Genomic DNA, 17,717 nt, shown 5'->3' on the forward strand with positions numbered 1-17,717 from the left:
CAACGCTTACCCGACACGGTTCGCGGTAGCTGGACAGAAGTTTGGTCACTGGTGGGGCACGAGAGGCCAGAGAAAGGACAGAAGGGGGGTCCTGTGCCATACTCCTGAATTGCCTGGGGGTTGACCGAGCCCCTCACCTGATTGCAATTGAACCGAACTATATGGAAGGATACCATATTATATACACAGGGTACTCCTACTGGGATGCATAGCCTATAGAAATATATGGAGTATGACCCCCAAAAAGAAAAATATAGAACAATATTAAATAGTATTAAAAAGACAAATTTTATTCAGTATAAATATTAAAAACAGTATACTCTTAACAAATTAGTAGGTCACCAGGGATGGAAAACACAAATACAATGCGACAATTCTGTATAGGAGTGCACATGAGATCATCTGATAGCATTGAAATAGGGGTTGCACTCTGATATAAATGTAACCAGCCACATAAAGGGAACATACATAAATAGTCGGCCCTAATGGCAGTATATATGATCAGAAAAGCCCAAGAGATGGCATGGAATCTAAAGGTATACAGATTCAGTAACTGTTCCAGCCATTCTCATAAATGTGTGAGACAATCATAGTGGTGTCTTCAGCAAGTAAGGTGGCTCACCCATGTGCAATGTATACTCCAATGTCGCGTTGAAGCCCCGATGCGCGTTTCGCGTGCTGCTTCCTCGGGGGCGAAACGCGCGTCGGGGCTTTAACGCGACATTGGAGTATACATTGCACATGGGTGAGCCACCTTACTTGCTGAAGACACCACTATTCCCCAGCCTCTCACCTCTGTCAATCCCTTCACTGGCTCCCCATTACCCAGAGACTCCAGTTCAAAACCCTAACCATGGCATACAAAGCCATTCACAAACTGTCTCCTCCATACATCTGTGACCTAGTCTCCTGGTACTTACCTGCACACAACGTCCCGTCCTCACAAGATCTCCTCTACTCTCCTCCTATCTCCTCTTCCCACAATCGCATACAAGATTTCTCCCCTGCATCTCCCCTACTCTGGAACTCTCTGCCCCAACATATCAGACTTTTGCCTACCGTGGAAACCTTCAAAAGGAACTTGAAGACCTACCTCTTCCGACAAGCCTACAACCTACAGAAACCACAGCTGCACGACCACCACTACCCTCACCTACTGCATTCTCACCCATCCCTTGTAGATTGTGAGCCCTCATGGGAAGGATCCTCTCTCCTACTGTACCAGTCAGTGACTTCTATTGTCTAAGTTAATTATACTTTTTTTTATTATGTATACCCCTTTTCACATGTAAAGGGACATGGAATGAATGGTGCTATAATAATAAATAATAATAATAAATAGTTTCACTACATGCAATCTGTCTCCATCATCGATCTTATCTTTTTCACATCTCTAATCACAACTTCTCATGTCACTATTATCATTTCTCATGTCTTCTGCCAGTATCCATCCTAAACGCCTACCTTTTACAACAAGTAGACAACTCGACCTAGGTCTCCAGAAACAACCAGAACTAATGCTACTTCCTACAGTTCTCCTTACCTTGCAGTAATATGGAAATCCATTACGATAGAGCTGTACCATTCCACTAAATTGAATATGTTTTTCCTTGTCGAGGTAGGCGCCAGCTGATGCCTTTTCTATATGACCTGAAAGAAAGAATAGACTCTTCCAAGAATCTCAAACTGGATTGTGACCTGCATTTCATAAATAAAGAGAGAGCTACAATCCAATTTGGGTATGTTGCACTTTACAACTAAGGATCCATTTACACCGGCCAAACTGAGGCACTACATGACTGTCAATCAGCTGCTTTTTTGCTGATTGGTGGATGTTTAGTAGCCTGTTTATAGAGGCTGACCAGGATACAGATGGGTAATGAACAATCTATAATACATCTTTTAGTACACATAGAACTGCATTGTGTAGACAGCACTCACGCTGTCGAGAACGATAATCTTCTTATTGCTGGTCAGTCAAGGGATCGGCATCCTAGATTGCAAAATTATCATGAAACGAGAGTCCCTAGTACCGCTCGTTCATGATAATCTTTCAGTGTAAATTTAAGGGGTTATATCAAGTTTGGAGGCTATCCCTTATCCATCAGATAGGTGATGACTTCCCAATCACTGGGGATCAGTCCATGGGAATCTGCACCAATCCCAAGAGCCAAGGCTCTGGAGAGCTCATTTTGAATGTAGTAGTGGTCGATCAGGCGCACCTTTGTTCTACTCTTAATGGGAGTGCCGAAAACCATCCGAATGCTGCACTCAGCTATCTCATAGAGAATGAATGAAGTGGAAGTGTGCATAATTGACCATTACTTCACTTACATGGAGCTCTTCAGCTCCCTGACTCTCAGGATCAATGAGGTTCCCAGCGGTTGGGCCCCCAGTGATAGGGGTAACTTCCAAACTAGGTACAATCCCTTTAAGTTTTATGCAAATTTAACTGCGAACCTTCTCCCTTTAGTAGGAGCATTTGGTGGTATGTATAGTGCACTTCTGCTCGTCAATATGGAAGTCTCTGTGGCACATCTATTGCCCCACTCCAAGGTCATGCAACAGTCGCAAAACAAAAGATTAACCCTAGCCCAATAGAAAAGGTGGAGGAAAGATATGGATCTACTTCCATCGGAAATTCTTACCTGTCTCATCTTCTCTTAGTGATGATTTAATATCTAAAACCCAGTTAAAAATTGATTTTGAGAAAGTGAAAACTCCAAGGTTAATATCTTTCAAGACGCATCCATTGCTGTCAGTCTGCAAAAAAAAAAAGTTTCAAAGATACAATAAATTACATGATGACTAAAGAGTAGGGAGGAGCAGACCCATGAAAGTTTGGGTTCTGGTACCTGATCCGAACTTTATTCCAAAGTTTGATTCGGGTACCAGAGCGGTACCCGAACTTTAACCCCATTGAAAACAATGAGGATCCAAACTTTTGAGCTGGAAAATTCTCTCTCTCTCCTCCCGGTCTTCCGAATATGGCAACGGACTTCCGGAAGAAGTACAAAATTACACTAACTGTCCGGTACGAACCCCGAACTTAAAAGTTCGGGTTCGCTCATCTCTACTAAAGAACATTTTCACCCAAGGATGGGATTCATTCAGTTCTTCCTAATTACTTACACTGCAATTGAATATTAAACTATAAAGTTAAAATCCCTCCATTCTTGGAAACGGAGAGGACTTTTAATAAGAGGTAAGTTGCAAACTTGTTTGTTTTCCCAAGCACTTTACAAATTTTACTAATTTTAGAAGATGGGAAAATCTCTTTAACATGTACCTATTGCAAAAATGCAAAATGTAATTTAAAAAAAAGACAAATACAAACATAGAGGTTTCTTTAGTAATTGTCTATGTACCTTCAGGTTCTTTATCTTTATACAGTCGTTTCCTTCGTATTCTTCGCTGTTGGGGTCTGCAGAGTACCAATATTTAGCACAGATAGAAAGGTCAACTGATCCCTGTACGGGCTTTCCATAAGTGTATCTGGAAAATATGGATAAGACTTATGTCACCATCCAGTCTGTTCCTGTCCTAACCTGGGTAGTATGCTACATTGTTGTAATATATTACAGCAAGAAACAGATGAAACCAGTCAATGGTTTGCCCTAAAATGACTTTTAAAGAGGTTGTCCACTTTGGAAAATTTCTTTGTACTAGATGGAAACCCCCCCAGAAAAGGTGGTCGTAAGAAGCCCCAATGCTGCGACCACTGGCAATCAGCTGTAACTAGCAAATGATGCCTAATTATCCTGCAGCGCTCCCACAAGAAAAATAAAGCATTACATGATATGTATTGGTATCAATGCGCGCTATCTTTTCAATATAGAAGCGTAACTGGTCCACCATGGAGAGAGGAACGCACTGTAGCTACAATTGTCTTTCAGCAGTATTGAATGCAGGGGTCTTCTATTAACTTTAAGGCAAGATACCATTATAACATTTTTAGAATTTTTTTTTAACAATCCACAATCTGTATTAAAACATAAAATAAGTAAATCTTGCAATTTTCACATTGGCCACTGGGGCTTATTTAGCGTCAGGAAATAACACATGTACGTTGACAGCAAAAAACAGACCCTGATCCTAATTTTTATCCTGAAGCGTCTAGTGAGCTTGTGCAAGGGTCATTGTGAACGAAGGGGAGCAGGGTCAGCTCCATACTTTACAATAGCAGCTATTGAAAAGGTTAAAAAAAAAACTCTGACAAGGCACCGGGATGTTTTTTTGAGTAGTTTATAAGCACTTTTACCTAAAAAATGCTAGCATTTTATTCATTGCATAGGGAATATCAAAATACGTCTGAAAATTGTACAAAACACATGCCAAAAAACACCAAAAAATGCTTACAGAGAAAGGTTGAAGAAAAATATGAACATAAATTCTCAGTTTTTTGCGCTTTCATTTTTTACTCCTTTTTTCCAATCGCAATAACTTTTTGTCCAACAACATATACATATGATGGCTTGATTTTTACAGGACGAGTTGTAGTTTTGATTTACATCTTTCATTTTACTATAAAATGTATCAAAAATAACAGGAAAAAAAATTCTAAGTGCAGTGAAATGGTGACACAATTCCGCCATGATTCTTTGAGTTTCGTGTTATGTTATTCATTATGCAGTATATATGATCTGGCAGGATGATTCTTCACGCCAGTAGAGCAAAACCAAACTAAGAAGGTTATTTTTTGTTTCTATTTTTGTGGTCTAAAAGAATTTAGTACTTTGTAAAAAAAAATAGTTTTGCGTCATCATTTTCTGAGACCTGTAACTTTTATATTTTTACGTCTATGGAGAACTTGCTTTTTTGTCGGCTGAGCTTAATTATTTTATTAACACCATTTTCATTTTGACGTGCATAAGATATATTGATTGCTTTTTATTGCATTTATTGTGGGGAGTGCAACAAAGATAAAAACTTGTTCTTACGTTTTGATTCTTTATTTTTATTCTTTTTTTTTACGTTAATCATACAGTGGGGGAAATAAGTATTTGATCCCTTACTGTTTTTGTAAGTTTGCCCACTGACAAAGACATGAACAGTCTATAATTTTAAGGGTAGGTTAATTTTAACATTGAGAAATAGAATATCCCAAAAAAATCAAGAAAATCACATTGTATAAATTAGATACATTTATTTGCATTTTGCAGTGAGAAATAAGTATTTGATTCCTCTGGCAAACAACACTTGGTGGCAAAACCCTTGTTGGCAAGCACAGCAGTCAGACGGTTTTTGTCGTTGATGATGAGGGTTGCGCACATGTCAGGAGGAATTTTGGTCCACTCCTCTTTGCAGATCATCTCTAAATCATTCAGATTTTGAGGCTGTCGCTTGGCAACTCGGAGCTTCAACTCCCTTCATAAGTTTTCTATGGGATTAAGGTCTGGAGACTGGCTAGGCCACTCCATGACCTTACTGTGCTTCTTTTTGAGGCACTCCTTTGTTGCCTTGGCTGTATGTTTTGGGTCATTGTCTTGCTGGAAGATCTTCAATGCTATTACTGAGGCAAGGAGGTTGTTGGCCAAAATCTCATGATACATGACCACATCCATCTTCCTTCAGTACAGTGCAGTCGTCATGTCCCCTTTGCAGAAAAGCACCCACAAAGTATAATGTTTCCCCCACCATGCTTCACGATTGGGATGATGTTCTTTGGGTTATACTCATCCTTCTTCCTCCAAACACGGCGAGTTGAGTTAATGCCAAAGAGCTCAATTTTTGTCTCATCTGACCAAAACACCGTCTCCCAATAACTCACAGAATCATCCAGGTGTTCATTGGCAAACTTCAGACGGGCCTGCACATGTGCCTTCTTGAGCAGGGGGACCTTGCGGGCACTGCAGGATTTTAAACCTTTAAGGCGTAATATGTTACCAATAGTTTTCTTGGTGACTGTGGTCCCAGCTGCCTTGAGATCATTAACAAGTTCCCCCCATGTAGTTTTAGGCTGATCTCTCACCTTCCTCATGATTAAGGATACCCCACGAGGTGAGATTGATAGTCAATTTGTATTTCTTCCTTTTTCTTACTATTCCACCAACAGTTGTCCCCTTCTCACCCAGTGTCTTGCTCACTGCTGTTACAAGCAGATGCAAAGACCGGCCACTTTTTGACCTGATGACAGGTTCTCTGCATCCACTTTCTATGACTTAGTGCCATGCAGTGGCCACTTTAGGGACCTATTATTGGGTAAGAGTGTGAAGAATCATGTAGTAATACTTTTTTAACTCTTACCTGCCACAAATTTCCAGGTTAATTGATGTGTCCGCCTGGGTAAATGTCGATGGGGCGTTGAGTTTTACTTCAAACCTCTTTGGCACTGAATAGAATAGAAATGATGAGAGTTACCACATGAGGATTGCTTCTTCTTGTGGGCACAACCAGGCATGGATCAAAGGGAAGGCAAACTGGGGAATTGCTCTGGGTCGTCTACTATCTTGTGGATCTAGAGGATCTCCACCCTACTCTATCACTGTTTGCTGGTCAGGGATGCCATCTAGCCCAGAAGGGGATCGAGAGGTGGCCATGCATGGAGGTGGTCCTCTTTTGTGAAGACTAAAGCAGTTACCGTCTTCATCATACCCACTAGAGTAGACCATGTATCTGTGTGCCTTGGATTTGGCTGTAGTAGGGGGTCAGTTGGGGTCTGGGTTCTAGAAGTGGAATGTAGTCCATTACATTTTTGATGATCCAAACATAGTTTGAATCAAACTCCCGCCAATTTTTGAAGTCTAAGGGAGTTACCGTCTTCATCATTAGTGTTGAGCAACCCCCATAGTGTTCGGGTTCGGTTCGGTTCGCCGAGCACCGGCATATTCGTCGAACGGTTCGTCGAACACCGTCGAACACCATTAAAACCAATGGCAGGGATTGTCTGCCACTCTCTGTAATGCCACAGCCATGGTGGTTGTGGCATTACAGTGGTTGCCCAAATCGATGTGAACAGTGCTCACAGTGAAACATGAAAAGCCGGCAATTCAGCAGCGGCATACACCGGTGCCCGACAATTTAGAACAGAAAGAATAGAGCATCACACATAGATTAGATAGATAGAAACATGTCAGTCACATATATAATAAGTACAGTGATAGTGTTGATTACTGTACTTGTCATTTAGTGTTAAAATAAAGGATTTATTAAAAAAAAAATTGGCGTGGGGTTCCTTGTAATTTTAGTCTCTAGCGGAGGTTAAGCAGACGGCTGGGGCAGATGTTTGAAGCCTGGGAAGGGGGTAATACCCACGAAGCTTCCCAGGCTACTAATATCAGTCCCCAGCTGAATACCTAGCCTATACTAGCTATTAAAATGGGAGACCCCCCAAAAAAATGACATGGGGTCCCCCCTATTTTAATAGCTAGCAAAGGCTAGGCAGACAGCTGTGGGCTGATATTAATAGCTCAGGAAGGGTGCCATGAATATTGGCCCCCTCCCAGGCTAGAAGCACCAGCCGTCAGATGCCCCAGAAATGGCGCATCCATAGGATGCGCCAATTCTGGCACTTAGCCTTGCTCTTCCCACTGCCCTGTAGCGGTGGCAGTGGGGTAATAGGGTTGGGGTTGATGTCAGCTTATAATGCCAGCTGAGATCAAGCCCAGGTTAGTAATGGAGAGGCGCCTATTAGGCTGGGTGCCCACGTAACGTTTTTCAAGCGTTTATGCTGCGAAATTTCCGCAGCGGAAACGCTTGTGAAACACTAGGTAATCCGCACCCCATGGTCCCCAAGGGGATTCCGCATGTTCTATGCACATGCTGCAGATTTTTCCGCAGCGTTTATGCTGCGTACAAAAATCCGCAGCATGTCATTTAATTTTGCGGAAGCGCAGCGGAACTCCCGCCATTGACTTGCATTGAAACGCATAGAAACCGCTACTGTACATTTGTACAAGCGGCTTCTATGCGTCTCTATGTGCGGATGGTACCCAGTTCTGGAGGAGAGGAGACTCTCATCCAGACCTGGGTACCATTGTACTTGTAAAAAAAGAATAAAATAACAAATAAAGTTTATACTCACCTTTCCGAAGGCTTTTCTCTGAATGCCGGCATCACTTGAGGACCTGCGGTGACGTCACAGTCATGTGACCGCAGGCCCTTCACCGCTCTGTCTCGCGATATGCCGGCAGCCGGGGAACCAGACAGGAACGAGCGCTGCTGCACACACCGGGGCCTCGGGGGTGAGTATAGCTTTATTTGTTTTAATTTTTACGGTTCACACTGTATAAATCCATGCCGTTTGCATGGATTTATATAGTGTGACCTAGTTGTCAAGCACTTTCCAAGTGATGCTATCGCCTTGTCAATCTGCATGCGGAAACGCATGTGAATCCGCATGTGGATCTGCATGTATTCTGCAGGAAAAACGCATGCACAATCTGCATGCTTTTTTTCTGCCAGGGAGATGCAGAAATGCTGCAGAAATTTTCTGCTTCATTTCTGCATCGTGGGCACATAGCCTAAGACACCCCCATTACTAACCCCATTGTCAAAGTTAAAAACACAAGCATCCAGAATAAAGTCCTTTAATTGAAATAAAGATACATTCCTTTAATGTTCTAAATTAAACCCTACTTACCGTATCGCCCATTCCAGCTGAAGCCAATGTCTTCTGCCATAAAAGTAAAAAAAATAATCCACCAACCTTACCTTTCCATGGTTCCCAGGACAGCTTCAGCTCTGCTACATTGACATGACAGGCTGGATCATAGCAGAACGCTGCCATCCAGCTTGCAATGCCGCAGACACTGAGAAGCTCCTCAGTGAAGCTCCTCTGTGTCTCGCTGTGACGGCATCCAGATGAGCCGAGTTCATGTCCAATGAACTCAGCTCACCTCATGCACGTCACTGACAGCATGGGAGAATTCTCCTGCGCATGCGGTGCCGGCAAATGACATCACCGCTTGAGCAGGAGAATTCTCCCACGCTGGGATGGCATTCTGATGACAGGCTGGATCGCAGCAGAGCGCCGCCATCCAGCTTGTCATCCTTCAGAGACAATGCAGAGCGCAAGCATGCCTGCGCTCTGCAGTGTCTATGAAGGATGGCATGCTGGATGGCAGCGCTCAGCTGCGATCCAACCTGTCATCTCAATGCCATCCCAGCGTGGGAGAATTCTCCTGCTGAAGCGCTGAGCGCAGGAGAATTCTCCCACGCTGTCAGTGACGTGCATGAGGTGAGCTGAGTTCATTGGACATGAACTCGGCTCATCTGGATGCCGTCACAGCGAGACATTGAGGAGCTTCACTGAGGAGCTTCTCAGTGTCTGCGGCATGGCAAGCTGGATGGCAGCGTTCTGCTACGATCCAGCCTGTCATGTCAATGTAGCAGAGCTGAAGCTGTCCTGGGAACCATGGAAAGGTAAGGATGAGGTTGGTTTACTATTTTATTTTTATTGCAGGAGATCGTTGGCTTCAGCTGGAATGGGCGATACGGTAAGTAGGGTTTAATTTAGAACAATAAAGGAATGTGTCTTTATTTCAATTAAAGGACTTTATTCTGGGTGTTGGTGTTTTTTTTTTAACTTTCACTATGGGGTTAGTATTGGGGGTGTCTTATAGACGCCTCTCCATTACTAACCTGGGCTTGATGTCAGCTGGCATTATAAGCTGACATCAATCCCAACCCTATTACCCCACTGCCACCGCTACAGGGCAGTGGGAAGAGCAAGGCTAAGTGCCAGAATTGGCGCATCCTATGGATGCGCCATTTCTGGGGCATCTGACGGCTGGTACTTCTAGCCTGGGAGGGGGCCAATATTCATGGCACCCTTCCTGGGCTATTAATATCAGCACCAAGCTGTCTACCTAGCCTTTGCTAGCTATTAAAATAGGGGGGACCCCACATCATTTATTGTGGGGGGTCCCCCATTTTAATAGATAGTAAAGGCTAGGTATTCAGCTGGGGGCTGATATTAGTAGCCTGGGAAGCTCCGTGGGTATTACCCCCTTCCCAGGCTTCAAACATCTGCCCCAGCCGTCTACTTAACCTCCGCTAGAGACTAAAATTACGGGGAACCCCACGCCAATTTTTTTAAAAATAAATCCTTTATTTTAACGCTAAATGACAAGTACAGTAATCAACACTATCACTGTACTTATTATATATGTGACTGACATGTTTCTATCTATCTAATCTATGTGTGATGCTCTATTCTTTCTGTTCTAAATTGTCGGGTACCGGTGCATGCCGCTGCTGAATTGCCGGCTTTTCATGTTTCACTGTGAGCACTGTTCCCATCGATTTGGGCAACCACTGTAATGCCACAACCACCATGGCTGCGGCATAACAGTGAGTCGCAGACAATCCCTGCATGATTGGTGCTCTAAATAGCGCCAGACATGCAGGACGGGGACCCGAGCTCCCGCCCGAGCAACTCAAAAGTATTACTGTGAAAAAATTCAGTTACGCTTTTGGTGCAAGAACAGTTATCGAACATAACCTCGAACAGCCGAATTTTTTGCAAATCGTTCGAGTTCGTCGAACGACTCGAACACCGCCCAAAACAGCTTGAATTTGAGATTGGCGAACAGTTCGAGTTGAACACCGCTCATCTCTATTCATCATATCCACTGGCATTAATGGAGTAGACCATGTATTTGCGTGACTTGTATTTGGCAGCAGTAGGGGATCAATTGGGGTCTGGGTTCTAGAAGTGTAGTCCATTACATTTTTGGTGATCCCACCTTGTAGATCATTAGGGCTCAGCTTTATGAGCGTAAGACAAGGTTACATAGTTACATACAGTAGGTGCACTCAGGTGAGTGCATGCAAAATAATCTGAAAAGAATGGAGGATTTTTCATCCATAGTGTCATCCATATGCCCCCAGTACGTCATCCCTGTGTCCTTTCTTTACTCCCATATGATATCCATTTTATACATCAACAATTTAAAATATACTAAAAGTCCAATTACAATTTCCTATGTTAACCATTGCAATGTATCTGTAAAAAAATAGATGCGATATGGATGGTAAGCCATATTTTACACATTTTTTTGCCCACCTCTCGACTTATAATGGGTGAATCTGGTGCCTAATATGGATCTAAGTAGTGCAGGCTGTGATTTTTTTACAAGGTGTCCGGTCTGTTTATAAAAACGTTCATGAGAAGTTTCTGAAAGTCTCCACAAAGCCTTGTGCCCACGGTTCTGTCGAGTACTCCTTCTAAGATATGTTCACTCAGAGTTTTTAACTTGGATTTTGAAGTGGATTTGCTTCAAAATCCACATAAAAAATAGCTTCAAATACTCTTTGAATACTCGTGGATTTGGATTTCTGCCTCAACATGCATTCCAAAAACTATTTGTAAATTTACCCTTAGACATTCATAAAGTTTCTAGGAAAAATTTCTTGGAGATAGGTGACAACTTGCTAATGGGGAAATAATCCTTTAAATGTGGAATACATAGCATAAAAACCTAATATCTTATTTCGATTATTCTTCTTCACAATTTACCATTTTCCTTAACTTTGAATTTTTTGTTGCAGGAAGAAGGTGAGTTAATTTCATATTCTCCGAGAGATAACTCTTTGGCCAAATGGAAGCTAAAGTCCAAAAATCCATAATTAGTAGATACATCCAGCCATTGTGTGATACGGTGCTTATCTGGGTCCTGTAGAAAATAAAATAAATGATCAAATTATATCAAATTCACCCCAATAATATTACACTATGCTGACTAAAATAAGCACCAGAAGAGCACCGTGTGAGGACCTAACCCTAAGGGTCCTAACATATACTCCTCAACCCCTTGGAGTACATAATCCACAAGCTAAGAACTTACTGTACATCCAATACAAATAAATTATCTTTGTTCTCTAATTTGCACAAGTTGCTGATAGGAAATAGAGTTATAATGTGATTATGTTGCACTTACTGTTATTTCAACCAAAGGAAACTGAAAAGAAAAAAAGTAGAGACTCATTAACACATTGAACTCAGCAGTCCCTGATTCCTCTATTTATTATGGTAATAATAGCATTGCAATATTGAATCTTGTTAACTTGTTGTTTGTTTGTTTTTTTTTTTAACTTAGGAGGTTAAAAGTCTCCTATTAGAAGTAGCTCACTTGATGGATTCTCAGTTAAATCTTTCAGCAGCCAGATATAGTGCCACACAGAAGGCAATTTTCAAAAATGTTAAGTCTTAATGAAACCCGGTTGCAAAAATACCTTAATGCATGCATTTACAGGAGGCCTACCCTTAAGATATCAATATCTGATCAGTGGGGGTGCAACACCTAGCACTCCGGCCAATTAGCTGTTGCTGATGGTGGCCAGAAGTTCTCAGATGAAAATAGCAGCTCCATTGTAATAGTGGGGAAGGGCGAAGCCTTCCCTTGGCACTGAGATAGTTAAAGGAAGCGTTCCTGAAGTCAGACCTCTCTGAACTGTTGGTAGACCAAGCTAAGGGGTTAGCTTTAGTGGTCCAGTCAGTAGAGTAGAGGGGGAACTTAGTGCCCTGATCAAACCTTGAGTGACATAGAGCTTGTTCCTGGCATAATTCCTTGTGGGCTGCAGTACCTGAAAACAGCCACAAGATGCCACTGTCCTGGGTGCAGATGTCAGGTTGAGTCTGCTAGCAGTGTTACAGACAGTGATGAGTTAATGCTGTGTGATGACAGCTCACTGAGGGTGGGCACATTAGGAAAATCTCTGTTTAGTTTCCAGAATCAGGAAGTGATTCTTCATTAAGAGATAGGACAGAGAACCATACAGACTGTTCCCCTACCTCCCAGGCCAGGAAGGCCTTAAGCAGCACCAAAGTTGTGTGCCCAGGAGAGCTGCTCTTTTTGTTTTTACTTTTTATTTTTCTTTTATTACGCTTGTTGTGCCTTTTTCTGCTGGAATTTAAAATGCTGAGGCACACCTTGAGGATGGATATCCTCCAAATCTAAGAGACTTGCGGCCTAGCGGGAAGAACCGGTGACCCCCGCTAGGGCCAAGAAGAAAGAGACTCACAGGGTGTTACCTGTGACTGTGTGCCTCAGAATGCAGCCCTTGAAGGAGATTGGGGGCTATTGAGGTGTTGGCCTGTCTTAAAAATATGGACATGGACACTGTGTTTCCAGGGTCCTTACCAAGAAGGACCGGTACTCCTGAGAAAGTTTTGAAAAGTTGATAATGGACTGTCCTGAGCTGCTGTTCCGGGGCCCTTAACCGAGAAGGGCCGGTCTCCCATTCAAGAACACGTTTTTCAGGACCAGTCGTATACTAAAATGTTTTAGTAAATCTAGTAATGTGATATAATGTCATAGCTGCTGATCTGTGTTGATTGTTTAGTGTGGTTGGGGACGACCAACATTAAAGTGTCGGGGAATGTAATAGTGGGGAAGGGTGTAGCCTTCCCTTGGCACTGAGATAGTTAAAGGAAGCGTTCCTGAAGTCAGACCTCTCTGAACTGTTGGTAGACCAAGCTAAGGGGTTAGCTTTAGTGGTCCAGTCAGTAGAGTAGAGGGGGAACTTAGTGCCCTGATCAAGCCTTGAGTGACATAGAGCTTGTTTCTGGCATAATTTCTTGTGGGCTGCAGTACCTGAAAACAGCCACAAGAAGCCACTGTCCTGGGTGCAGATGTCAGGTTGAGTCTGCTAGCAGTGTTACAGACAGTGATGAGTTAATGCTGTGTGATGACAGCTCACTGAGGGTGGGCACATTAGGAAAATCTCTGTTTAGTTTCCAGAATCAGGAAGTGATTCTTCATTAAGAGATAGGACAGAGAACCATACAGGCAGCCTGAATATATATTGGCTGCTAGGGTAGACGAGAGCTCCATACCCTCAGACAGTGGGATCATCACCAGTGTGAAAGTCTCCCTACGCAAGAGCAAGAGTCCTGTTAGCCGGCCGGAGAAACTCATCAAAGGTAGTGAGGACCCGGGGCACTTCTAGTCTGCAGGAAACAGAGGAAGATAAATAGGACCCCAGGCTAAGACGTGGGGGAGAGATATCGGATCCTGATCACTGTTGGTATTTCAGAAGAGTCTCTTGGGCCAGAAGATTAGAGTCACAGAGATGCTTCACTTAAATAGGGAACCAGGGCTGAAGGAGTTACCAGCGCCTGTGAGAGAGATGATAACCTGTCGGGCCTTATCCATTATATCTGCCTGTAAATATTGTACATATTCCTCTTCCCCAAGTAAAGTTCAAGTTATGGTTAAGAACCTCGTGTCCTCTGAATTTATTGCTGCCCTGGTCCCAGAAGAGAAATGCCTGGAGACAGCCGCGATCGGATGGTTTGAAGTAAGTGGAAAGCCCCACATACACAGCCACACATCAGAGGGAGGACACGTATTGTCTGTAGGGTGCCAGAGCGAGAGGGGGCTACAGCTCGCCCACGACTACCTCGCTGGGGCACCTTACACCATCAAAACAAAAGTGGCCACGGTTGTGTACTGCACATCTTGAACTGTACGTACAACATAATAGTGGGTGCAGTGCGGAATAAAACATGTTCATTTGTTTTTTTTATTTCACCTTTCCGTTGCAGAAATATTAGCAATCAAAGTATTGGCACATAATAAGTTAACTTTTTTAAGTCCAAGTGGGTGTTATCAGATAGTTTTCACTGGGGGTGTGTTCTTCTCCCTGCATGATGCTGACCAATCATAGGCACTCAGCAACATCTTAGAGAGAGAACACACCCCACCATAGCTTAGGTTTCTCAGTGTGTGAGATGTAAGGATAAAGAGCTGATCTCCTGGTCTAACCTCCTGCATGATTAGACAGTGCTGAGTATAGAGCACAGATGACTCACACCTTTCAGATAAAGTCGATGGGTAGCTGTGTCCATGGCAAACCCTTCTATCAGCTCTCCTCCTCCCATAACACTTTCAGCTCTGCTAGACTTTCCCACCTCTCACACTGTCTGTCCAGAAATGAGAACTCAACCTGTAAGCTCAGGATGAACAATACCGTAGATCACAACCAGATAAGCTGATGACACATTACACAATAAAATTGTCACGCAGGGTGTGGGAAAGACAGTGCAATACAGAGGGAAAGGGAGCCCAGACACTAGGGAAAGGGGGGGAGTGGAGACCTCCTAGTCTTGTCTAGTGTCATCCTGTCTTAACTACCGTCCCTATATTGGCTCTTAACAAATCACTGCACGCGTGCCTCGCCCTGACTTTCCCTGGCGCTAGACTCAGGCTAGGGAAGGGAGGAGATGAGTACTAGTCGATCTCCACTGAACTCTAAAGACAAAAAAGAAGGACAAACAGGGGAAATCGCTTAGCTTTAAGACGACTACATACAAATGCGAATTCGGCCTCAAGCTCCAGAGAGGCGGAAGTACTGCTCTTGCTGAAGTCTCACAAGGAATTATGAATATCGCCGACACCTCCCTCTGTACACAGCAGGTATTTATACACCCAGACCAGGGAGTTAATTAGCCAGAGGGAGGTAGCCGCTGGGTCCTAGAGAGAGCCTCTAAGAAAATGTCTGTAATGCCAAACTTAGAGATCTCCTGCAACCAACTGCATTGCGACTGTCTGTCACTTCTGACACACCCGTGACAAAAATTCAGAATCCTACCGTTTGACCCCTTTAAAGATCTGATTTGCAATACCAGGTACAGCCCAGGTGTGGCGCTGTTTCTAGGAAAAAAAGCATCCATGTTTTTCTAATCCTGTACGATATCAGTAGCCCCCTATCTCTTACTCTTGAAGTTATGCCCAGCAACAAGAATAATCGAAATGATATAGTCTCTAGACAGATATGTTCACATTTTTCTGTGAAGCCTCACATGGTAATGAATAAAACACCTACTGTTTTATCTGTAGCATGAAAATGGTTGTCAATAGACAAGAGACGAAACTTCACTACAATGGGAAAGAAAGAGAAAGATCAGTAATTAAACTTTATATTTTTCTGTCTCTCAGATTAAATACACACACACATATAACACTCACATGTTGATAGATTGGTGGGATTACAACCCAGGATCCCAGCGCTGCAAATTAACAGTACTACCCACTGAGCCACCGTGCTGCCCGCCAGATAGCCAACAAATATTTTTTATAGCCCTTTCTACATACATAGTTTTAACAGCCATAACTTTTTCATTTATTTTTACATAAGCATCGCTATATCAAATCAGCCGAAAATATCCAGAAAAGCCACATTGACGTAAAAATCAGAAAATGAACTAAACGACAAAAGACAGCTTTAAAATGGTGCAAATCTATTGATGAATTTGTCGCAAATCAAAAAGTCACTGAGAGTAATTCATGCAAAAAAAGGAAAAGAAAATAAGATGCAAAAAAAATATGAGAAAATGCAATGATTAATCTGGCCCAAAGGCACACTGAGTCTTTTTTGCTGATCTCTTGGAGAAGAAACTGAGCAAAAACTCCAAGTTTTTGAGAAGTTTTGCATTTTTGAGGAGAATGATTTTGTTCTCACAGAGTTTTTGATGTGCTTTTGGAGATGAAACTTTTCAAATCCTGATCATAAGGCCACATTCACACGGTCAGTATTTGGTCAGTATTTTACATCAGTATTTGTAAGCCAAAACCAGGAGTGGAACAGTTAGAGGAAAAGTATAATAGAAACACGTCACCACTTCTGTATTTATCACCCACTCCTGGTTTTGGCTTACAAATACTGATGTAAAATACTGACCAAATACTGAATGTGTGAATGTGGCCTAAATGCAAATCTCCTCAAAAACTTGGAGGTTCTGCTAAGTGTCTTCTAAAAAAAACTCAGCAAAAAGTCTCCATATGCACATAGGCAGTTTTTGCTTAGTTTCCACACAGTTTCTTTTCCTAAACCTCAAAAAAAGCCATGTGGACATAGTAGTTTCTGCTTGAAAAACTTTAGTGTACACATGACCTAAAGGTATAAACTTCTTTTTCTGCTTTCAAGCTTCTGTAGGTTATACTTTTGGTTGGGTTCGGTTCATACTGAGTTTATTGAGGCATTCAAAAATGATCAGTTTTTCAAATGGAAATGTTACTTTTTTGGGGAGTTTTTCTTTTCCTGAAGAGGTTTAGAAAAGTTTTGAAAAGTTTTTGAAGAGTAATGAAAGATTTTTTTTCCCCATAGTATTTTGGTTTTTAGCCTTTGGACTTGATATTGTTTGGAGAGGTTTCCTTTTTTTTTTCCACCTGGCAGTTTTCAAAATCTTTTTAGGATGAAAAAAAAAAAGACAAAATCTTTTCCAAAAACAAATAGTGATGTATGTAGGATATTACCTGTTTCCCCTGGTTTGTAGGTTATTTTATCGGTTTGGATAATGCACTTGTGCAGCTGTACGAGGGTAACGTTCTTACTCTCATCCACATTGACGTCCTTTCCTTGTGCCATCACGTGGAGTAACCAGGTTGAAGCAGGTTCTTTTATTATAGGAACCTGAGGGGAAATGGAAAATCAATTCTTGTGTCATTGTTTCATGGGCCTATTAGAGAAAATTGATTATTTTGAGACAATACAGTACAACCATGTGCATTTTTAATGACTTAACAAGTTACAAGGGTTAATTCCTCCGAAGGGGGAATTTCAAATTATATTGAAGTCAATGGAAGCTGAGCTGCAGTACCAAAGAACAGCCACTACAGAGTGTATGGCGCTGTGGTGCTCTCCTCTGGCTCTGTGTACTTCCAGTGGGCTCGACAGCAGTTATCAGCAGCAGGTTCAGGACTAAGCAATTAAAGTGAGAAAAATAAAATATTGATTTCCTCCCCTTTTCCTCATTTAAAAATATCAAAAAT

General features: G+C 42.4%; 1 protein-coding gene across 1 annotated transcript in view; it reads right to left on the reverse strand.

The window, feature by feature from the left end:
- LOC141273387 (alpha-1-macroglobulin-like) overlaps nucleotides 1–17,717 on the reverse strand; it is a 352,694-nt gene that overhangs the window by 132,287 nt on the left and 202,690 nt on the right. The window contains exons 3-10 of the mRNA XM_073685148.1: nucleotides 17,202–17,358; nucleotides 15,772–15,824; nucleotides 11,883–11,903; nucleotides 11,462–11,618; nucleotides 6,247–6,331; nucleotides 3,369–3,495; nucleotides 2,649–2,763; nucleotides 1,544–1,650 (exon numbers count right to left, since the gene is read on the reverse strand). Coding sequence (XP_073541249.1) covers nucleotides 1,544–1,650; nucleotides 2,649–2,763; nucleotides 3,369–3,495; nucleotides 6,247–6,331; nucleotides 11,462–11,618; nucleotides 11,883–11,903; nucleotides 15,772–15,824; nucleotides 17,202–17,358 — 822 coding nt within the window. The remainder of the gene's footprint in view (nucleotides 1–1,543; nucleotides 1,651–2,648; nucleotides 2,764–3,368; nucleotides 3,496–6,246; nucleotides 6,332–11,461; nucleotides 11,619–11,882; nucleotides 11,904–15,771; nucleotides 15,825–17,201; nucleotides 17,359–17,717) is intronic.

This window comes from Phyllobates terribilis, unplaced genomic scaffold, assembly GCF_046119375.1.
Source record: "Phyllobates terribilis strain yellow unplaced genomic scaffold, ASM4611937v1 Scaffold_5__5_contigs__length_657084704, whole genome shotgun sequence".
Taxonomy (NCBI): domain Eukaryota; kingdom Metazoa; phylum Chordata; class Amphibia; order Anura; family Dendrobatidae; genus Phyllobates; species Phyllobates terribilis.